At 49.1% G+C, this 23,353-nt stretch overlaps 1 protein-coding gene across 26 annotated transcripts in view; it reads right to left on the bottom strand.

The window, feature by feature from the left end:
• PPFIA4 (PTPRF interacting protein alpha 4) overlaps positions 1 to 23,353 on the bottom strand; it is a 55,521-nt gene that overhangs the window by 2,247 nt on the left and 29,921 nt on the right. For 15 of the 26 annotated variants that reach the window (XM_070767692.1, XM_070767694.1, XM_070767696.1 and 12 more), the window contains 16 exons: positions 23,218 to 23,323; positions 21,490 to 21,698; positions 19,806 to 20,046; positions 19,321 to 19,356; positions 18,967 to 19,100; positions 18,497 to 18,663; positions 16,621 to 16,717; positions 16,055 to 16,136; positions 15,307 to 15,507; positions 14,578 to 14,640; positions 13,967 to 13,993; positions 12,027 to 12,202; positions 7,408 to 7,505; positions 6,578 to 6,753; positions 4,373 to 4,441; positions 505 to 682 (listed from right to left, as the gene is read on the bottom strand). In XM_070767692.1, the coding sequence (XP_070623793.1) occupies positions 505 to 682; positions 4,373 to 4,441; positions 6,578 to 6,753; positions 7,408 to 7,505; positions 12,027 to 12,202; positions 13,967 to 13,993; positions 14,578 to 14,640; positions 15,307 to 15,507; positions 16,055 to 16,136; positions 16,621 to 16,717; positions 18,497 to 18,663; positions 18,967 to 19,100; positions 19,321 to 19,356; positions 19,806 to 20,046; positions 21,490 to 21,698; positions 23,218 to 23,323 (2,060 nt within the window). Of the gene's footprint in view, positions 1 to 10; positions 364 to 504; positions 683 to 4,372; positions 4,442 to 6,577; positions 6,754 to 7,407; positions 7,506 to 11,948; positions 12,203 to 13,966; positions 13,994 to 14,577; positions 14,641 to 15,306; positions 15,508 to 16,054; positions 16,137 to 16,620; positions 16,718 to 18,496; positions 18,664 to 18,966; positions 19,101 to 19,320; positions 19,357 to 19,805; positions 20,047 to 21,489; positions 21,699 to 23,217; positions 23,324 to 23,353 lie in introns of those variants that run through there. The other 11 variants (XM_070767702.1, XM_070767704.1, XM_070767707.1 and 8 more) reach the window with 4 other exon arrangements.

The following is a 23,353-nucleotide window of genomic DNA, read 5'->3' as shown; positions in this document are numbered from 1 at the left end:
GAGAGAGAGAAAGAGAGAGAAAGGCATTTGCGCAGTGAGTTGGGAGCGACCCCCTGGGAGACGGGTTGCAAGGTATCTGCGGCGTGCCTGTAAGCTCGAAGCGCCCAAAGCCTGAGAAAGCAGTAAGGGCAAGCGGAACAGTGGGTGCGAGCAGCGCTGGAGCAGCAGGGCCGGCCCGCCAGCCAAGGGCGCGGGGAGGCCTTGAGCCGGCGGACGGCGGGCGCGGAGTGCCTGCGCCCCGGGCCCGGCCCCCTCACCCCGAGCCGCGGGCACAGCCGCGAAGGACGCGGGGCGGGAGGCGGGCTCAGCAGGAGTAGGTCCGCACTGCTGGGGTCTCCAGTCTCCGCGCCCCTGCCGTCTGGACTAGGAGTCGACAGCCGCCGGGGAACACAGAGCAACGGGTTAGTGAGCGTGAAGCTCGCAGGTGGGGCCCTCCCGCCCGCGGCCGCGTTAGCAGAGCCAGCCCGGAGCGGCGCGCCCCGCCCCGCCTTGCCTGCCGCTCACCTTCAGGCGTGATCTTCTTCCGCGGGGACGGTGGAGGCGGCACGGGCCCCACGGTAGACGCGCGGAAGGTTGCCGGGAGCGTGTCGGCCGCGGTGCTGAGCGAGGCGCGGCCGTGGGGGTCCCGCGGACGGAAGCGTTTCCTCCAGGAGGGCGCGCGGCGGAGCGCCTTGTCTTCCCCCTGCACGGGAGGCGCGCAGAGGCCCGGGGCTAGGGCGCTACGGCCGCCCTTCGTCCCTGCCTGGGAGGGCAGGTAGTGCCTGTTCTAGGGGAACTTTTCCCTTCAGAAACAACGGAGCAAGGTCACGTCCCATTTCTGGCCTTCAGCCTTTCCCTGTGGAAAATGACTGGACGAAGCGGATGGCTCCGGAGAGCCCTTGCGACTCTTAAGTCCCTTGTGTCTAGGCGAGGTGCGGTCCCCTCTGTTCGAATCTGACATCCTGCCGTTTAACTCAGTTTCCCTGTCGCCTCAATCATCTCAAAGTGGGCTTGGGATGCCCACTGACCTTTAAAATATCCCTTCTCTCAGCCTCATGCATGGGAAGTGGTCACCAGCCAGCCTCCATGCGCTCCTTCCTGCCCTTCTGGAGACTCAATATGGCTGTAGGCCCAGTGTCCTGTAGGAGTGCTGGGTCCGGAGCCAGGAGACCTGGCTTCCATTTTACTAGCTGTGTGACCCTCAAAGGTGATCTCTCTGAGCTTCAGTTTCATTATCTATAAATGTACAGGCTGCCTATCTGCTGGATCTGGGGAGAGCAGTGACAAGGGCAGGCAGATGGCCAATCTGAATAGGCTCCGCCAAAGAAGGCAGTGGACAGCCCCCTGCTATCTGCCTGCTGTATTGCCAGCCAGGCCTCCAAAATAACTATCTCTGCCAAAGGGCACCCAGAGCCATAACCCTACAGGATGTCCCTCTGCACAAGCCTCCCAACCCACCCTTCAGAGCCCACATCCACCCTCCTTGGCGGCCATGCCTAAAACCCCTCAACCCTTGTGTTGGCAGAACTGTCGCAGGTAGAGGGCTACCAGCGGCACTGAGAGACACCAACCCACCAATTCTCACCTCAACAACCTCTACCAGCCCCGTTAGGGTTTGCTGCTCCTGCTCCGAGTAGGCTAATGTTCCCATCAGTTCTTAGCACCATGTATCTCTGTCATAGCATTTTTTAATGTACTGATGAGATTATCTCATCAATCTATTTCTCTTCTCGTCTTCCTTCTCTCCCCCACCTCCACTTTCAAATTCTAATCTTCATGGGGCAGAGATTTTGTTCTTTTTGTTTCAACCAATATATTCCCCAGCCTCTGAGTAGTGCCTGGGAACACTGTAGGTACTCAATAAATAATTGTTAAATGGCAGCTGGCCTCCTATGCACACATCCCATCCCTGAGTTTATGAGGAACTTTCCTCATCAGTTCTGTCTTCCCCATGACCCTATCCTTATCCTAGTTCTGAGACCCTTCTTTTCTGCATGCTTTCTCTCCATTTCCACCTTCAGCCAACACTAAGGTCTTCTTTCTGTTTTTCTCCCCTGTCCTCTAAGTCAGGTGTTCTTTCTGTTCAGCATCTCCTCATTTCCCTTGAGTCCTGCTATCCCTGTACAGGAGAACTGGATCTAGCCCTCCAGGGCCTTAAAGCTTGAGAAGGGAGACCGAGAACCAGAACTGTCAGAGAACATAGTTCCAAGAGACAACCCAAGATTGCTTATGATGTGCTTGATGGCTGGACAGGAGGCAGGCTCTTGGATCTCCAACCTCCCCCCTGCTACTGCCCCATAGCCCCAAATCTCATATTATTCATGGGACCTGGCCTTATATTTTAAGCTTCCTTTTAAAAAATCAGTTCTCTCCAGCCCTGCACCCAACTGCATCCCAGAAAGACCACTACATTGCCAAGATAATATCACCTACTCAATAACTCCGCCTCAATGTCTGACGCCTGGTATCTCCACTTTTAGGAGGCAATGGAATGTAGGAAAAAGAATACAGGAATCAGATACACTTTTGCTCCAGTCTTGCTCTGCCACATACCAGCCTATGACTGTAGATAAGTTACCTGTGACAGCAAGTTACCTCTTTGATCTTCAGTTTCATCTGTAAGATGGGATAATAGCCTGTCTCGTGTGATTATTACTAGCATAAAATAAGATGTCTGCCATCACTTCACTACCATGCCTTGCCCCATGCCTGGCCCAGAATAGGCATTCAAAGACTATTTTTGTCAGGACTGAAGGAGTAAAGACCTTTTTAAATTAGAAAGCACCATTCAAAGATTTATGAGAAAGCTCTATCAAAGAAAGCTTAGATCCTAGTGTGTGGGAAATAAAGGAATGTCCTCCTTGTAGGGGCATTGGGAAGATTCAGATCTCAGAACGGGGACACCTAGTGGGGTTTGGCAGTTTATCTCCTTGACTGAAATACACACACACACACACACACACACACACACGTGTGTGTGTATGGTAAATAACATACTCCAAATTTCAAGGTACCTCTGTGAAGAAAACACCCCTTTACAAATTCTGTGTGTTTCTGAGTGTGTCCTATCTACCAAGGCAGAGTAGTCATTCCACAAACAGGTTTTATTCCTGTTAAACCCAACCAAGAAAAGATTAACTGATAAGTAGGTAACACTAATGGTGTCCCATAAGGAGGCCCAGAAGTCTAAAGAGAGGCACTGATGGGGTGGGGGTGCAAACAAAGGGAAGCTGCACAGAAAATGGGGATCAGCAGATCTGATTGAAGATGGAGAAACTAAAAATAAATAGTCTGGGCTCTTTTTTAACTCGTTTGGAACCAAGGCAGCTAAGGTGGACCTGACAGGGAGGGCAGGCAAGGCTGATGATAGGAAAGTGAGTAGGGAGGTGGAAGGGGAGAGAAGGCAGGCACTGAGGGGACTGTGTCCTCAGGAAACCCATGTGTTAGTAGGCATCTCTTACAGAAGTATTATGGCCAGAACTTAGGAGTCTTCCCAGAAACAGTCCAGCCTAAACTTGAGAGGAAGGCCAGACAAAATCTAGTTGGAAGGGACTGTTTCTTCAGTGACCAGGGCACATGAGTAAAACTAGAGGGGAAGCTGGGATGATAGCAGCCTGAGCCATGTGTGTAACTATGTCACACTGAACTGAGGAACATGTGAGCAAACCTGTCATTGAATGACCTCAGCGTAACTTCCACCTCCAAACAATCACACTGCTGGGCGGGATGGAAACTTTTGAACAGGTTGGAGATGTGCTTTGCTGACAACACTGAAAAGAGGTCTAAGAGATACAGTCGGAGAAGGCAATGGCACCCCACTCCAGTACTCTTGCCTGGAAAATCCCATGGATGGAGGAGCCTGGTGGGCTGCAGTCCATGGGGTTGCTAAGAGTCGGACACGATTGAGTGATTTCACTTTCACTTTTCACTTTCTTGCATTGGAGAAGGAAATTGCAACCCACTCCAGTGTTCTTGCCTGGAGACTCCCAGGGACGGAGGAGCCTGGTGGGCTGCCATCTATGAGGTCACACAGAGTCAGACATGACTGAAGCGACTTAGCAGCAGCAGCAGCAAGAGATACAGTAAAAGGTATGATCCCAAAGAGATTGCCTTTGGGGGAAACCTCTGAGCTTCTGTAGTTAGGGGGTTTGGGGCACAGAGTTCGAAAATGCTAGAGGTTCAAGGAAGAAGCTTCATAGAGATTTCTCTAGGCCTATTGCTAGGCCTGTTTCTGCCTCCTCAACCCCCTGACATCATCCCCATCCTCTATGGCTCTCCTCTTTTAGGTTACTCCACCAATCATCAACCCAAGGAAAGAAGAACTCATGAACTTCAATGAACCAGCAGTGACCACCAAATCTTCAAGGTCCCCAGTTAACAGCTAGGTACTCACATCATCCAGCTTCCGGTCTGTGCCCAAAGCCAACAGGTTGTTGAACTCTCTCTCCAACACTTGGCGTGCCTAGAGTGCACAAGGTGAGACAGGGAGAGTAGGGAGGGGCTATGGTTACTGACTTCTAATACCATCTTTCACCTGTTTTGTAGGGAGTACAAGGGTGGAGATGGGGTTTTCAGTTCATTTAACCCATTGGCCTTTGATACTGTTCCTTTAGGCCTGACCTTGGTGTCCGCCTACAGGTCAAACTGTAAACCTTAGGATTTTTCCATATGGAGCTAATTAGAAAACTATAATTTAAAAAAAAACAACTATAGAACACATGGATGGACAGGCTTCACTAACTGGGGGCAAAAACCAACAGTTTGTCTATAAGGGAATATCATGGCATACTACCTCTCTGAAGGGATAAATATGCATGGAGAACATGTATAATAAAGATTTATTTAGATTATATAAATGTATTTTATGAGGTTCCAAATAAAAATTTTAACTTAGGAGACTGCTCAGTCATGGATATTGGTAGCCCTTAGGCTGTGTGGGGCATAAAGGCCTTCTGTAGGCCTCCTAGTACTTTAACTCACTAGATTTGAGAAATGCCAGAAACAAGGAAATTTTCAAAATTGCCACCAGATATTTTTAACCATTTTTAGTGAAGGATTCCATATTGGATCAGATCCTACTTCCCTTAATAGCTAAGCTAAATGAATGGGTCAGAAAAACAAGAATGGTTAGAGAGCAACAGAGGGGTAGCCCTGCTACTGTTTACAGATGTATTGCTATCCACAAAAACTGGATGTATGTAGACAGGAAACAAGACAAAACAAGCCCATTTCTGAGTAGAAAATACTAACCATAGAATTCTGTGAGGACGGTCTTTGTTGGTAATGGGTAATATTTTTATAAATGATCAAAAGAGAGACGCACAGTTAATTTTCAAGTATCCAGATGACACTGTTCCCCTGGGTAGTGAAAAATGATTATGAAGCTGTGTAAGTGGGCAAGAAGGCGACCAATGAGGCTGGAGGTGGACAATCATAGAGATATTGCATTTTGTGGGGAAATCTCAGCTCTTCCTAGAGAACAAGGGGAATCTGTGCGATCCATTCTGACTGGTGGGGATGGGTCACTGTAAAGACACTACAGGACACCCTGGGCTTGTGTGCTGCTATCACCCCTAAAAGGCCAATACACCACCAAAATTACGAGACAATTCAACACTACCTTGCACAAGCAAAAACTTGTCTGTTCCCAGAATAGCTTGTGCAGCTCTGGTGGTTGAATTTCAGAAGATATATGACAGCTGCAAACAGTCCAGACAAGGGTAGCTAAAATGATCAGGGCATGGAAACAACTCTATATGAGAAAGGCTAAAAGAATTAAGACCACTCTGTCTGGAAAGACAAAGCCTCAGACCCAGAGGTAGCACAATCAGGGTTTATGAAATGACAGAAAGTAGAACTAGTCAAAAACAAACATCTGTACCAAATCACAGACAATTAGGATGAGGCAGTTGTCCTCCCCAGGGGGAGCCCAATGTGAATTACATTTAGGAGAAATAAAATCAGGAAGTATTTTATACAACAGGTAGTAATTCTCGAGTCCATTATCCACAGGAAGTTAAAAAGGTCAAACATAAATAAGTTCAAGAGAATTTAGTTATATTCTTAGATGATAGCTCCATAATAAATATGAAATGTAATGGAAGGAGATGTCTAATCTTTTGAGCTGTTGACAGGGAGACAAAGCTTTGGCATGGAGCATCTCTGGGCTGTGTTATTTGGTATATTTAGCTTTCTTAAACCTAGGGACCCAGGAGCAGATCCCTAAGATGGGAAACAAAGGAGATACAGGTTCTCTGGTCCTTTTGGGCCCTAGGGCTAGGGCTATTCATTTTTCTCAATGAATAGTCAGGTCAGAAAAGCAAGTTGAGGCAAAGTCTCAACTGCAGTGATGTGGCTGGGAGGAGATGGAGGTGCCCACTGCAGGGGCACCAGGCCTGTGCTGAGCATGTTCTGTTTGTGAGGAACACTTGTTTCCTAGGGAACTTGGTTATGCACAAGGACCACTTGGAGGTTTGAGGACATTTGTGATCCCCTCTAGGACAGGCCTCCCACCAATCCATAAACCTATGCATATCAGAGGGAAAGAAAGCAAGAGGAAAGGGAGACCGAGATTGAGACTGATGACAAGTATGCCCACCTGGGTATTTTGTGTGGGTATCTGGAGAACCAGGGCCAGTGTGTTGTGGTCAAAGTTCTCATCCAGGGCCAGCAAAGCGCCATGCACACCACTCTCATGGAGGTTTCCTGCGTAGTCTCGGAGCCCAATAGATTGGACCCAATGAACTACCTGGTCATTGGTCCAGACCAGCACATCTGGAGGGTGGGGGCAGAAAAGCAGCAGAGACAGGTGTGGCCAAAGCCTCTCCAGGGACAGAAATGGAGGTCCCTGGACCCAGAGCTCCAGTCTACCCTGTTTGTCTTGGCTCCTACCCACTCCCACCCCCCTTAACTTTCCACATCTTCTTTCTGTCCTCCCTGGGACCTGAGCTCTTGGAGAACCAGCCCATACTACTCCATTCTTGCCAGCCTGCAGGTTCAGGCCAATAGGCTTTCTCCCCAGACCCCCTGTATCAGGGATCCCCTGTCCCTAGGCAGGAATGGCCCTTTTCTTAGTCTTTCTACGTTCAAGGTCTCTCCTAAGACTTGCCTTTCTTTCTGGTCAAACCCCACCCACAGCACCAAGTTCTCTGAGCACTGTCTCACACCCTTGCATTTGTCTGGTTGGTGGCCCTGTCTTGTGTGTGGGGCGGGGGCTGCTTCTTCTCCAACAGGTGGCAGCATCCTCTGGGCGGAGCCTGTGTCTCCCTGCAGGCTCTGCCTTCCCTCTCAGATTTAGATCTCTGCTGTGGCACGGGACACCTCTCCTGTCTTCCCTCAGCCGGAGGCAGGTCTGTGTGGCAGGCCCTCGTCCCCCCAGGCTGCTTCCACAACCCTCAGAGGAGGCTCCATCGAGCCTGATAGGCTTACCCTTGATCTCATGCTGGCTCTCCTCCCGCCGCTTCTCCAGCTCCTTCCGGTCATAATTCAGCCTCTTCAGGCACATGATGCCATACTGAAGACTGGTTCTGCAGGCACACAGCCCCCCTGAGCCAGAGCCTCAGTGGGGTTGCATTTCAACCTCATCTGCCCCATATCCAGCACCAGTCACAGCACATCAAGACCTACATCCTCCAGTACAAAGAGCGTCCCAGCCTGCTCCTTCTCCACCTTCCCCAGGGCTTAGATATGATCCATTCAAGGGTTACTACCCTACCCATCTTCCCTCTAAGCCAGGGTGTGGGCTTGACTGATGAAGGAAACTTCTTTGAATGATAGCAACATGTCCTTCCCTCTCCAGGGTCTGAAATGACAAAGACCCGTACAGATACTCTTTTGTGCGCCCATTTCATTGAGTCCCTAAAATGGCCTATGGTATGACCTGCCCCTATACTGACAGCTCCGCTGTTCCTCAGACACGGCAGGCATGCTTGGGCTCTGTGCCTTGGGGCCTCTGCAGTGGCTGCTCCTTCCGACTGTGACATCCCTCCCCCTTAGACTGCTACGTGGCTCATCCTCCTGTCTCCTTTAAGTTTTTGCTCAAATGTATTTCAAGTTGAGTAGTTACCTTGTCCACCTGATTTAAAACTGCAACATCACCAGCATCACCCCCAGCCCATACTCCCAATCCACCTTACTCTGGTCTAATTTTTTTCCTACCACCTTTTACCTATTAACATTCTGTATATTTATAATTCCTTGCTATGTCTCCCAGTTACAATGTAACTGGAAGCTTTGTTTTGTTCACTGATGTATCTTAAATCCCTAGAATGGTGCTTGACACAGTCCATAAATGTAAACATCATAAATCCTAAATGGATTACATGAAATAATTCACATAAACTATTAAAGTACTTTAAACTGTACCAGGTACATAGTATGTACTCAGTAAAAAATGACTAAGCCAGGCCAAAACCCAAGGACTGCAGAAGGGACCCCACAGGCTATCAGTCCAAGTTCTGACCTAATGCAAGAGTCACCTCTTTGACAACCTTCTGAGTAGTATGAACACCTGTGCCTGAACACTTCTGGTGACAGGGAACTCACTACCTCTCAATGCAGCTCATTCCACCTTGAGCAGCTTTCCTTGTAGTGTTCTTTAAACTTGAACACTACTGTGCCATTCAGCCTCTCTGGATTTTATCATCTATAAAGTGGAGGAATAGAATAGAAGGTCTCTCCCAACTCCAGCTGCTTTTGACTACCATTGAGCTCATTGCTTTGTGAGATTAAATCATGCTGGATTGCTCCCTACTTTTCTTACCTCAGTTCTACCCAGGTAGCCCATCTGCCTAGAAAAGAATCCCATATAGCTCAGAGACACCATTTCTAGGAACTGTTTTCTGGCTCACGACCTTTAAGCCTTTTGGTCCCTGGAAGGAGGGCAGATGCACACATACCTCCTAACTGGAAATGCCTCTAACTGCGATCCTACTATAATTTCAGTTCAGTTCCTATGACTTTCAAAAAGCTGTTGTATGGTATAGCAGAAATATAAAGCCCTTAACGTCAGATCAGTCTGGGTCTGAATGCCAGCTGTGCCACTCTCCAGCTGAGTGGCACTCGGCATATGTGAAACGGGGGTAGTGCCTCTCCTGCAGAATCACCATGAGCATTAAAGGTGATCCTGTATGACAGGGTTTAGTCCAGCCCCTGAAATATAAGAGGCACTCAGTAATGGTGCCACTCTTAGGAGGACATTGCTGATTATTGTGTGTGTGTGTTCTCATATCAAAATCGGAGATGCTCATGGAAACCTGCTCAATAGAATACTATGGTCTAAGGAAAAGAGCTCTCAGTGAGGTGTCAAGAACGAATGTTGGCCCCATTCTGCAGCCACTTGACTTGAGACCTGGTGACACTCAGTCTCTATTGGACTTGTTTTCTCCATCTGTGAAAGATGTTTTTAAATATCTCCTCCTCATCGTTAAAAAATTATAACTTAAAAAACATTTTTTAAAGATGAGAATATGCTTATGAAATACTGAGTGGAATGAAAGCAGTTATAGACATAACTGAGGTAATAAGGAATGCAGAAATGCTTCATTAACACTGAAGTGCTGACGATTTGGGGCTGCAGATGTGTATAGTCTGAGTCTCTCTCCTGGGACCTGGGCAAAGGGTCAGAGGAAGACTTCTATAACGCTGGGCAGGGCTGGGCTGCCAGATCCTGAAGCAGCCGAGGCACATCTCAGCTTGGTGGGCAGTGGCCCTTCTCTCTCCAGCCCCATCAATCACTCAGCAAGGACAGGTGCAGCTAGGTCTGGCAGCCTCCCAGACTGACAGAGACAAAAGAGTGCCTTTCAGCCCTAGCGGTGAGGGGGGAGGGCAGACACAGCTAACGGTTCCGGCACAGGAGGTTCTCCGGCATGGTGGTAAGAGAACTGGGTTTGTGTCAGGAAACTTGCATTCTGATAGTATCCTTGAGTGACCTTGGGCTGCTGCTCCTTCCTATCCCTCAGTTTCCTCAGCCATAAAAATATAGAGGCTAACTAATCTATTCCAAATACAATTTGCTCTTTATGAGTTGGAGAGACCAAGGGACACCTGCAGATTCCAAATAGAACCTTGAAAAGCCACACACTCTCAGTTGTAACCTTTGACACATTAACCACTCAAGGCAAAAGAGCTGGCTCAGATAGTTGGTATGATGTGAAGCTGAATGTTAAAAAGGACTTCCTAAAACCTATAAACTCCTGGAACTATTACCACCCACTTTACTCTCCCACCCAAACGCCAGCTGGGGTCAAGCACATATTTCAAATGAGTGAAGCAGGCTGGAGCGGGTAGGAGGACCTGGGGAATACCTATGTTTTAGGAGGGCTGCCTCCCTAGCTCCAGCTGGTTGTTTCCATGATCCTGTTTTTCAAGAGAAGCCAGACATCCAGAATTCTGTGTAATATTTCCTAGTGTTTAAATGTTGGCAACTAAAGTCATAATTTTAAAAATACAACGTAGGCCAAACAAAATACATTAGTGAGCCAAATTCTACCCTCAGGCTACCAGTTGGTGACCTCCACTGCAGACACTTTTGCACAGAAGATCTGTCAACAAAGAGAAGAACACTGGATGACTTTCTGTACAAAAAGGATGTATGTTTAAAGCTGAGAGGCTCAGATCTAGGATGTTAGCAGAGCAAGAATCCAGATAGAACTTTCCTCTGATCTTGTAAGGAATCAGGTACCTAAAATAGATGCTGGGTTCAGTATGAGTCTTCTCCGGATACATGTAGGGAATTCAGCAAGCCCCGTGACAAGAAATAAAATTCATATCTATGAGGACATTTTTCCAAGTGAAGCTAAAAAGAAATGACTGTGTCTTAAGAGTTGGAGGTGAGAGGATTGAGAGGGTAACAGGCAGGAAGGCCAGGGGTCTCCAAATGGAGGAAATAGGTTGCCAGTGTCAGACATTTTTCTGTCTCTTAAGCGGCAGGAGGAAACAAACTAGCGATTTTTTTCCTTCTCTGCTGCTGCTGCTGCTAAGTTGCTTCAGTCCTGTCCGACTCTGTGCAACCCCATAGATGGCAGCCCACCAGGCTCCCCCGTTCCTGGGATTCTCCAGGCAAGAACCCTGGAGTGGGTTGCCATTTCCTTCTCCAGTGCATGAAAGTGGGAAGTGAAAGTGAAGTCTCTCAGTCATGTCCGACTCTTCACGACCCCATAGACTGCAGCCCACCAGGCTCCTCCATCCATGGGATTTTCCAGGCAAAAGTACTGGAGTGGGGTGCCATCGCCTTCTCCATACAAATTTAAAAGGAGGTTTCTCTTAAAATACTGTGTTGCCATCATGACACCTGGTTTCACCTGAAGTTAACTATTCTCAAACCTTGAGTTAACCAATGCATTTTTCTTATGGAAATATTTGTCTTAAACTATGTTAATGTACTATGCATTTACCCCAGATTCTGTCTTCAAGTCGGTTCCACCTAATGGCTCAGAACGGACTTGACAAACCAGTATGTTATACTCAGACATTGTTCCCCTAATCTATGTAAATGAAACTATTTGTATGGCAATCTGCCCTTCTATAAGATTCAAGTCAATCGTTTTATGGCCCGGGATGAATCATCTGGTGCCAAGATTATCCCAAAATGCATCTTATGGATGAGGGGCCTGGTGCCATTCTGAGTTTTAAGACATTCCTTTCTTTCATTAACAGACTGCTAGTGACTATATAACATCCAGCTGAAGACTAACAGGGGGGTACTCTTTTTGCCCCCTTCTGATGCCTATGTCAGAAGCTTTCTCTATCTCCGTTATACTTTAATAAAACTTTATTACACAAAAGCTCTGAGCGATCAAGCCTCGTCTCTGGCCCTGGATTGAATTCTCCTCTGGAGGCCAAGAATCCCAGCGTCTTTTCATTCAGCAACAACCTTTCAGGACTAAACCCTCAAATTGCAGTGGAGACAAAGATTTGACTTTCCCTAAATGGAGATCTGTCACTATCCCAAACTGGTAAAGAAAAAGCACCTCTATTCCTGGAGACAGACCCCCAGAACGGGGGCAGACCTGTGCTGGGAGGTGGCCGTGGGCTCCAGCCTGGCTCACCGGTGGGAGCTGTCCACCATCTTCAGGTGGACCCGCAGGTCCTTCTTGGTGAGGTGATCCAGCATGCGAGCGTCCACGAGGCACTCCATGAAGTAGCTGCGGTACTGGGGGAGCCCCAGGCTGGGGAGCCACTGGTTCCCAATCCACTCGTGGTTCATATCCCCATAGACCAGGGTCTGAGGAACAAGATGGAGGAGGATGGGGGCAAAGGCAGTGTCAGCAGGTTGCAGCTAGCATATTGTTGAAGAGAGAAATCTTACTCCAACATCCATGGCAATTCAATAAAATCGCAGCTTACTTTCACTGAGAGGCTGGGGAACAATGTCTGAGTATAACATAGTGGTTTGTCAAGTGGGAGGTGGGGATTTTTAATGGAATGTTTTAAATCCTGTAATGATGTATTTCTACTCACTTATCAATTATCTACAGTAATGAAAAGAAGCATCTATCTAGGCAGCAGATAATAGGAACTCCTTCCCATCAACTTGAAAGGCATTTGTGGTGCTGTAAGGCAGACTTGCCTTCCTGATTTCCAGTCAGCCACAAGCCTGCTGAGTCCAAGGGTCAGGCTGCTTTATAGAGGACCTGCAGAGTGGCTAAGAAAGCCAGTCTTTCTTGGGAAACTGTCTTCATATGGTCCACAAGGGATTGTGTTTGACTAAAGATGTAAAAAAAAAATGAAGTAAGGTGACCTGTGCCTGAATAGCCAGTGCTCTTCTCTAAGGCTTGGTGGTCTCTCCAGAAATCCTCTAGGTCCTTTGTATGCTGTCTCCCCACCCCCAACACAGCATGTGCACAACCCCCTACCCAGTCTGGTTCTGAGAGGCCTGCTCCAGTTAATCACTGCCTCCTATCTTGCAGGCAGGGACATCTCTGACCATCTATCCTTAAAAAGAATTTTAATGGCAACCCTCCATCACTCTCTTTCTTTACCTAATCTGATTTTTTTAGAACTGAATATTTTATCTTATCTTTTAAAAAATAGTTCATACATATAAAATATATGCAGCGTATGTTCATTGTGAAGCATAAAGATGAAGTTAACATCTCTGGATGTCATCCACTGTGGCCTCCATCCCTGTGTCTTCCCCAGCTTGTGCCCTGCTCCCTCGAGAGGAAAAACCTCTCCTGAGTTTTCTATCATTCCCCTTCTTGAGAAAATGTTTTATTGGTTCTTATGGTCACTGATGCGTACTTCTTTAAATAATATAATTACATTTGCTTGGTTGAGAGTTTTAATAGAAAATCTTTTGGGACTTATAGCTTTCACGTTACATTATATGTGCGAGTCATTTATTTCCTCTGCTGAATAGTATTTTACTATGACAATATACTGTACCTGATCAGTCCAGTCTACTATTGCTGCTGTTGCCCAGTAAGTATAAACAGTGCTGCTCTGTGCTTCATTTTAATTCATGGCACTCATATCTATCTGCCATACTGTCCATTTATTTGTTTACTGTCTATCTCTCCACTAGAATATAAACCTCAGGAGGGCTAAGACTGCTTACTTCTGTAGAGCAAGGTCTAATACCTAGTAGCTGCTCAATAAATCCTTGTTAAGTGAATGAATGAAAGCCCTTTGCTAAGCTCGCCAGGGGTACCCCCGAGAGGGTCAGGAAGAGGAAGAGGAAGAGGATTCATACAAATGATCTCAATACTCCTGGGAAGAGTGTCAAACTGAGGGGAAGAGGCAGGCATGCTGGGAGCACAGCCATCCAAGGGTCCTCACCTGCCATGGTAAAAACCAGAGGTAATGAAAGGGGACTGAGGAAGGAATGAGGCAGGGCTTCAGCAGAGGAGAAACCTGTGCCCAGGGCTCTTCGTGTGAAGAGGGACCTAAAAGACCAGGGCTCAGAGTCCTCCAGGAGCAAACCTGCTGGGAGAACACCACCCCAAACTGCTGCGAGTTGGTTCTGAACAAGGGGACAGGGTCTTACCTGAGCCCAGCTGCCCTCCTCACTGTCCTGGGAACAAGTGCAGCATGTCAGGGGGAAAGAGGCAAAATCAAGAAACCTGGCAGCCTCCACCCAAGGCCCCATCAGGAGGAAAGAGCAGACACCCCAGCAGCGGGATGGGTGACTAGGGAAAGCTTGCTGGGATGGTTTCAGCACAGAAGGTGGTGCACATGCCTGGGTTTGCAGTAAACGGGGATCAAATGTGTGTGTGGCAGAATCACAGGCAGCCAAGTTCCCAGGTCCTCATCACCCTCCCTGTTCCTTCCCCAAGGATCCAGCACAAGGGCAAAGACTGGCTTCATGTCTGTAGCTGGGCAAGATGTTCCCAAGCCCTCCTCTTCTCTGCAGTACATTAGGAGCCTAGCGTGAGCCTGTGAGCCCCCTGGGATGCACCCCCACCCCCACGAACTGTTTCCATTCTCACTTCTCTCCCACCAACCCACCACTCTGAGAGCAGAACTCCATCAAACAGCAGGGATCCCAAGCTTATACTGTATCAGCTGCAACCCCCTTTGCCTTCCTATAACCTTCCCCTCATCCTCATGCAAGTCATCAGTCCTAACCCCAGACCCAGGACCCAGGGCCTGACTCACTGTTTTAGTGGACGTTGCCAGAGTTTCCATCTCTTCGTGGGTGACCCAGACATTCCCAGAAGACTGCAGGCAGAGAAGAAACCTAGCTGGTCCTGTGTTGGGGTGCCTAGGCTCCCTATCAGGCTGAGAGCCTCCAGGACAAGGACAGAGCTGCCTTCCCCAAGTCCCATCACAGGCCCAGCCCAGAATTCTGCAGTCTAGCTCTGAGCAGCTCTCTTTTATTACCGTGTCTGCACTGCTTAGCACGGTGTCTGGCACACAGAAGTACTCAGCAAATTTTTCTGAATGAATATGAATAAATGGCATGAATCTGGTATACGGACTAACCCAATCACAGAGATGGACTACAGTGAAAGATTTCCTCTGGGCCTCTATGGACAGGTTTACATTCTTCTGGAGAGGTTCGAGGGCCAGAATTTACAAATGCCCTATTTCCTCTGCTTCCCACAAAGGCCCTGTTTGCAAACTCTGCCCAAAGATCTAGAATTCCTGGAAGAGGGAGAACTGGGGAGATGGAGCTCATGGGCAGTATGTGGGAGGCAGGGAATTACACCTGCTGAGATCCTGCTGAATCAGTGCTACCACCTCTTGGAGGCCAGGTGGAACCCTCTGTGGGGACAGGAAGGGACAGGACTCAATGCTACCCTCTTCCCAATGACCCATGGGAAACTTTGCAGACACTATTCTGGGGCTTCTGAAAATATTCTAGGTGAGGGAGAGGCCACTCACAGTCCTGGAGGTGGGCGGGGCAGAGGGGCTGGTCAGCGACACCATCTCCTGGATGGCCAGCCGGAGCTTGAGCCGGTGCAGGGCATTGCTGATGCCAATTTCTCGCTGGATCTCTGTGTCCGATAGGGCTGACATGATGGCGCCACTCTTGACGTTAGCCCGGCAGGCTGCCACGTACCAAGCAGGCATCCCCACCCAGAGCTGCAGATACGAGGCACAGAGGGTAAATTCAGCCCCTTCCCCAAGATCTGGGCTTCACTCAATACTGAGAGGCAATGGTCAGGCCTCATCCATGGTCCCAGAATAGCAAATGCAGAGCAGAGGAATTTAGACATGTGGAAATGACCATCACCAAATGCTTTTTCTCATTTAACAGGAAACTCTGAGGCCTGGGAAGGTGAAGGGATTTTACCAACACAGCATGGGTGATCAGCTCCTGGGGATAGCTATAGGAAAAGTGAAACCACCTGTGAAAGTCTTATGGCTCAATGATGATTAATTCCCAGACTTAGCCACCTGAGAGACATCAGAATATAACATCCATTATGTCCCAAAGTAACAGGTGTGTATGTTTGGGAAAAGGGGGTGTTGGCTAAGTGCTAGATATGGCACTGTGCACTTCGCAGGGGAGAAACATGCGGGGAAAATTTTAGAAATGCCACCCCTGTGCCTAAGGAGTCCTTATCCTTTCTCACTCATCCTTCCCACCAGACCCGAGTAGACTTGGACTCCCTTTGCCCAGGTTTACCTCTAGCCAGGAGACCACAGTAGGGCCGTCCCACTGGGCAAAGGGCATTCCTTTTCTCCGGGCATCTTCAAGCAGCTGGTGTCTTTCAGGAAGAACAACAACAGATTTACCAGTCCTTTTTTCTTTGTCAACCATGCTTACTCTCAGGGACCATGGGCTCTGCCAAGATGTGGGCTCCCACTACCCCAGCTCCTCACCACAGGACTGCGACCTTTGCTCTATGCCTGAAACAGTGTAACACGAAGCCATGGGGAGCAACACCTCTCCATTCCCAGAGGTGAGGGCTTTCAGTTTGTTTGCACAGACATTTTCGTCTGCTCTGTCAGAGATCCCAGGTGCTGGGTCATAGCACACTTGTCTCCTTCTCCCAAAGCGCCCTTGTCTCCTTCTTGCTCAGGTCATCCTAAGAACAATCTCCCAGCCCCCACTTAGACCAGGCCAACTCAGTTCAGAAAGGGCCTTGCTGGGCTCTGACTGCCTGAGCTCAGCCCCATGGCAGTCCTGGGGCACGACAGTGAGTGAAGGGCTGGACCCCACCTTGGCAGAGCCTAGCCTGTGGTTCTTACTTCTTCTTCAGCCTTCGGTCCTTTTCTGCCTGGGTTCCCAGCTTGCCAGGCACCATGGGCTCCTGCAGACCGAGCTCAGAGTCTGTTAGTAGTACAACTAGAATGGAAGAGACAGCGTATCAGCTAGGTCCTCTGCTTCTCCTCCCAAGGCCTGGGTCAGGACTGGAGAGCAGACCAGCAGGACGCGCCTCAGCACAGGAGAGCCTGCAGGCCTGAGGGGACCACCCATTCTTCCTGGAGCCTCCACACAACATCCCTACAACCCGGCGGTCCCACAGTGGCATCAAGTGGGTCACCCCCAAGCCCAAAGAGCCTTCCCCTGGGGGCCCCAGCTCTGTAAATGTCTTCCAGCCAGATGGCTAGAAGTTGTTCCACCCTAACAGCAACAGAATCCTAGCAGAACTTGTCCCTCTTCCAGACCAAGCTGTGAAGGAAACTTGGAAAGCCAGACTGGGCTTTGGGCTCAGCCAAGATTAGCGTGGCCTGGGCTGGGGTGGGGAAACAGGCATGCTCAGAGATGTGTGTCTGGGCCCCTTTCTCAGGGCCACTCATTTGCACAAATCACAAAATGGAACATGCATGGCTCTGTCATCTTAAGGATCTCCTGAACTGATGCCAGAGTTCATGGCAGGGGCAGCATTGTAGAATTCATTTAAGTCCCAGTCACTCCTCACAAGTATACAGGGGGCAGAGGGTAATCCAGAAATCAATCTGCAATGATGTTTTAGGTTTAGGTGCCAACATGGTGTGGGGAACATAGGAAATCATAAGGCTCCAACACAAGATGCCTCTTGCACTGCCAGACCTCCTCAGCCCTGGCCCCTCCCGTCTGTGGCTGGCTCCACAATGTATTTTGCAAGGCCTCTGTGAGCTCACCCCAGCCTAGGATCTAAACCCACCTCTTCCATTTCTCCCACACCCTTCCCTATGCACCAAACTCTCATACCCACCCCGTCCCCCTTTCACACACAAATGCTTCTTCTTGGCTAATTCCCACTTAGCCTTCAAGCTTCTGCCCTGGTGTTGCCCAGCAGAGAAAGTCACTCCTGTCATTCCCAATGCTCCATAACTGACCTCTGAGTTCCAGAAGCACCCAGAGCATATTGCTATTTTAATATTGTTTTGGAATCATCTCTTTTTCTTTTTCATTAGAAACTGAACTCCTTGAAGGAATGACTACTGCTCTGATACCTATTACGAAGCCTTGCTTTACTACAGTACTTAATAAATGTCTGTTGAGCCAATAACTGGATAGATGAGGGCAACGAAAGGAGGAAGGGAGGGAAAGGAAGAAAGGAAAGAAGGAACAGGGGAAGGACAGGAAGACAGCTCACATTTACGGTGTGCCTACCACATGCCAAGCACACACTGGAACTTTATATTATCATAGAGCTGTTAATAATGCTACCCTTGCCCAAGTACTTACTTGACTACAGTGTCTACCAAGTTATGATTAGGCATTAGGATATTTTGAGTCTTGGAGGCAAGGTATACTAGGAATTAACAAGTGACTCTCCTAGGAGAAAAAAACATCCAAAAAATTTCTCCTGAAGTCCTGAGCACAGTACACTAGAAAACCTCCAAACGGGAAGAAACCTCAGAGGTCCAACCTCACACTTGATACAGGAAGCCCTTCTACAGCATACCAAATAAACAGCCATTCATCTGATGCCTGACACTTCTCATGGCAGGAACTACCACCTCATGAAGCAGCCCTTCCAGCTGTGAAACAGCTCTGACAGAAAAGTGCTTCTCTGGAGCGGAATCTCGGTGTCTGTGGCTTCTGCCCCCTGGTCCCTGGCAGACAAGGCTGGATCCAAGGACACCCTCCTGCTCCTCCCCTACTCACACCCATTTACTAGGGTTAGACAGAGACCATGGCCTGTGGGTCCATCCCGGCTCGGCTGGATCAGCCTGCCTTTCTCCTTCTTCCCAAACAGGCGGCCGATGGATGATTTGATGCCCTTGCGCTTGGCACCCTTGTGCAAGGAGTCCTGGCTGCTGTTGCTGCTGCTGGGGTTGCTCCCTGGATCCTCCAAAGCACTACAGGATGACAGCCAGGACGGGGTGGGATGAAAAGAAATATACTTAAATTACAGCATGAGAGATGGGAGCTAGACTTCAGGAAGAACTTACAGTAAATGTCAGGATTGAAAGGGTAAGGGGGGTATGATCAGAGCACGGGACCAAGAGACACATGGAAATGTCCTTCTCTCATGGTGTTTCAAAGAGAAGTGAGATGTTCAGACACCTGGGCCAGGTAAGGTTCAGCCTGTTCAGAGGCAGAGAGAGGGACGAGGTAAACTTGGGGACGGAGAGGCTTGAGATGGGGTCTGCTCCATTTACCTCTTGCCTTCTTCCTGGCTCAGGGCAGGGAGGCCAAGCTTTTCTAGCTGCAGTGTCCTGGGTGAGGAAGGAGGAGAAGTCTCACATTTTATGGTGGCTTTATCCTCTCGGTTCTCTTCCCAAGACACTGGTGACTGAACAGACAGTGGAGCCGTCAGGGGGTAGAGGGAGAGAGCGGGGGCTTGCTGACCCAGCCCAGATAGGCGGAGGGGCGTAGAGAGCGGCAGAGGGGAGGCCCTGCCGGGGCTTCTCAGAGTTTAGACTCAGACTCAAGGGCCCACGGGGGGAGAAATTGAAAGGGAAAGGCGGGGGAAAATTAACCTGTTAGTACCTGGGTCATCAGGCAGCACTCACCAGCAGCTTCCTCCTATGCTTTCTTAAGTCACTGGGCTGGAAGAGAGAGTGGAGGGTGAGCTTGGACTCACCTTTTGGATGCTTGAACGTCTACCCTAAGGGGAACCCAGTGGTCTTAGGATGAGAAGATAGGACTCAGCACCTTATACAGACCTGAAGAGAATATCACAGCAAAACAAACCAACAAAAAACTGGCTTGAAAAAAAATAAATCAGGGCTTCCTCTGAAAGAGAGAAAGACGTGTGGGGGCTGGGTGAGTTTCTTAAGCATTATCCAAGGGGACAGGGCAAGAAAGTAACCACGTAGCTCTTTCCAAACCCAGAACGATGTGCTGGTAACCTGGCGTGCCAAGGTTTATACACATCATAAGAAGAAAATGCTGTGACCCAACTGAGAGTGAGCCCTGCAGTCAATTCCCCTCGGTCAACCCTGAAGCAGAGCCTAGTGATGACAAGGTTGTTCATCAACTGCCCCAAGTCTCTCACCAAGGTCATGACCCCCATCCGATCCAGGTCCTGGGCAGCACTGCGGGAGGTAAGCTTAGGTGTGGCACGGCCGCTGAGTGGAGGGGACGCGCTGGCCAGGGACAGGGCGGTCAGAGAGGTGGGGATGGAACCGCGTTTGTGCAGCTGGGTCAGGTCTAGGGCCTCCATGCTGCCACTAGTCACTCGCGTTTCCAGCTCCTCAGCACGGAGCTCTGTGGACTCCTTCTCTTCCTGGATCATCCTGGGAGGTAGGCAAAATCGGGCCTCACTGTTAGCCCAGAGAGGACTGGCAGGAGGCACGTGTGGGCACTGCCTGAGTCACCACCCAGTGACCCAGGGTACAAGGTGATGCTCAGGTGTATCCCAGTGTTCGGGGGCATTGCAGGGACATACAAGGCCTTGTGGGCACAGCTGGTTCTATCCCACTACAACTTAGCAATTTTCTGTCTAGGTAACTGGCCTAATGTAACAAAACTCCCTAGTTTAAAAAAGCAGTTGCTAGGAAAGGAGGCAAGTCAGTCAGTGGAATATAAACCTTCCCGGAAGTTAGAATGCTTGACCTACCACTATCTACAGGGCCTCAGTTTCCCAATATACCCAATGTCAGGAGTGGTCTAAGTCAGTAGTTCTCAAACACAGAACCTTTAATTGATGCTGATCCCTGATGGAATGTTCCCTGTTCCACAGAAAAATTAGAGTAGTAGTGATAATGTTATGTGTATGGGGGAGGCACTCAGAGAGAAATGTGTGTATGCACACTCACACACACACACACACACAAATGTAACGACGTCAACTATCCTTTAGAAGTAGGACCTATCTTTATTCTCAGAGCATATCTTTCCAACTTCAGGGATATTAAAATATTCTTTCTTTGATAGAATGGTTATGATAGGAGACGGTAATTTCTTTACTGTTTCATTTTGCAGAATGAAAGTTGGCAGTACTATGTTAGTACCCTTCTCTGTGTGTGTGTGTGTGTCTGTGTAGTATTTTCTTTTTAGCTTGTCTGTGAAATCCAAAAGTGTGGGAACCACTGAACCAGATGACCCCTACAGCCCTGTAAAGCACTAACGTTCTTTGCTTTGGATTTTCCTTTTCCATTTGTCACAAACGTTAATAAACTCTCTATAAAAATGGAGTAAAGTGTGGATTTTGATAACATTCCCTGCCAGTGGTTTCTGTCTGATGCTTCATGAAGGATGGAAGGCATGACACAGTGCACGGAGTTTAGAAAATTTTGAATCCTGGCTCTGCCACTTACTGCACTGCTTTGGGCAAATCATTTAATCTATCTTATTTGTTTCCTTGTCTGTAAAATGGAAATAATGCTGTCTCCTCCAGTGACTGTGATAAGACTGACAAAAGCTCTCACCCTGAGTTGGCCTCAGTATGTGGGAACTACACAAAAGTGATTGTGTTTAGCTGTAGGAGGTCAGGAACACAGCCTCCGAAGACCTGGGAGGAAAAATGAAGCCTGAGAAGTCAATCTGAAGTCCTGCCCCTCTCCATCAGCGTTGTGCCAGAACCTTGCCTGATCCCCACACAGGGTCCCTAGACGATGGCACTCAAGGTGCAGCTGTAAGAGACAAGCAAACACATATAGAATCTCTCCTGCAGTGTTCAAACACAAAGAGCCTCTGTCCTTCAAGGAACCTCCCAGGCCCTCCACCCCTGCCCTAACCTGATCTCCTCGTTGATAGCATCCAGCTGCTCCTGCAGCATCATGGCCAGGGTCTGGGCATCTGAGTGGCTGCTGGGGGAGACAACGTCCATGGAGCCCACCAGACCCCCTGGTTCATCCTCATCCACATCAGAGATCTCATGGTCACTGTCAAAGGCAGGGGTGGCTGTCGGGACCAGCAGCGCAGGCAGTGGAGATGGCTCCCAGTCCTTAGCAGGGAAGGATAGAGAGGTGGGTGAGACGCACGCAATGGCTGAGGAGCAGGACCCTCCCCACCTACAGCAGCAGCACTGACATTTCCCGGGAGGTTGTTAGAAACGCTAAATCTCAGGTACCACCCCAGACCAGTAATTCAGAATCTGCCTTCTAACAAAATTCCTGGATAACTTACTTGTATGTTAAAGTCTAAGAAACACTACCCAAACTCAAGGAGGCAGAGAGCAGAATAGTTAGGAAAAGATTCCAGAAACTGCCTTGCTTTGAATGCTGGCTCCACCAAGTCCCAGCTATGAAAGAGCTGTTTAACCTCTCTGTGCCTTAGTTTCTTCATCTGTAAAGTGGGAACAGTAACAGTATCTACCTCATAGTTAGCTCTGAGGATTAAATTAGGAAATGCATGTAAGGCACTTAGCACAGTGTCTGGCACCAAGTAAGTATTATGTAAAGTCTATCCATTTCTATGCACACAAAAGGTAAAGTGAACAAGAGAAAACCAAGCAGGCCTAACTGTCTTGTGTCTCACAGACTTTTAGCACATTACAGAACCCTCTGGTCAACCGTCAGAGGAGGCAGCTTCTCAGAAATCGTCCTACAAACCTCTTTGGTAGACAAAGGCCTAGAAGTGCAAAGAGCACAGAACTGGGCTGGGAGAGTGAGATCGGGGAAGAAAAGGGAAGAGCCCATTTCTAACCCTATCTTCTGTGTCCCAAACCCCCCAGGGCTCTTTTCTCACTCCTGCAGCCTTTAGATTGAGCTCCTGGGCAGCTGCTGTGTTGTTATAAACAGAAGGAGGACAAGGAGAGAGGGGAGAGAGAAAAAGAGATGATTTCAGACGTCAACTCCCCGCCTTAGGGGTTCCCCTAAGGGCGGAGATGAATCCTTCCCCATCAGATAGGAGTTCCCTCCTTCTCTACCTCTATCTTCTAGCGCCCTAGAGCATGTAGGGAACCTGCGTTCAAGACAGAGCATGGTTAACAATTATGAGCCTAGGAAGGAATCAGACTTCCCCAAAAGACTGAAGTCAGTCCTTTTCTGCCCCTAATCTTTCCTGTTTCCTCTCAGCTTCCTAGGCAGACCCCACAGAAACTACATGCTTCTCAGGAAACTGCAGGAGCCATCCCAAGGGTCAGTTAACCTGTTATCCCGCCCTCACCTCCCCCATAAACCACAGCTTTTGTTTCAGAGAGCTTGCCAATTCCATCTTGGCCCTACTTCCCCCACCCCCACCACTAAAACACCCAGGCACACGTGCACAGGCTTCAGCGGGGCCTCAGGGACTGGCTGGCCACCCACCAGCCCCTACCTCTTGCCCATCAGGAGGTCAAGGCGAAACACAGCTGTTGTAGCTGATGACGGCCTTAACCCCAAGGCTGCAGCTGTCACTGACATGGGGGAGGGTAGGGGGAGGATGTGCCCCGCACACCAGCTGTCTGTGAAACCAGAGCCAGACACGTGGCTGAACTGACCCCAAATTCCCCTGGATCCACACTCACCCCTCCACCCCCTTACCTCGGCAGGCGGTTCCCGCCGCGCTGAGTGACAGCGGCGCAGACCTTGAGATGCGTGGGCAGTGCTCAGGGAGAACCGCACATCCGCGGCACTGCTCGTGTACGTCCTGGAGTGGTGGATGGAGGAGAAAAGGTGA

Source organism: Bos indicus, chromosome 16 (genome assembly GCF_029378745.1).
Source record: "Bos indicus isolate NIAB-ARS_2022 breed Sahiwal x Tharparkar chromosome 16, NIAB-ARS_B.indTharparkar_mat_pri_1.0, whole genome shotgun sequence".
Classification (NCBI taxonomy): Eukaryota; Metazoa; Chordata; class Mammalia; order Artiodactyla; family Bovidae; genus Bos; species Bos indicus.
This window is presented reverse-complemented; position numbering and strand designations above follow the sequence as displayed.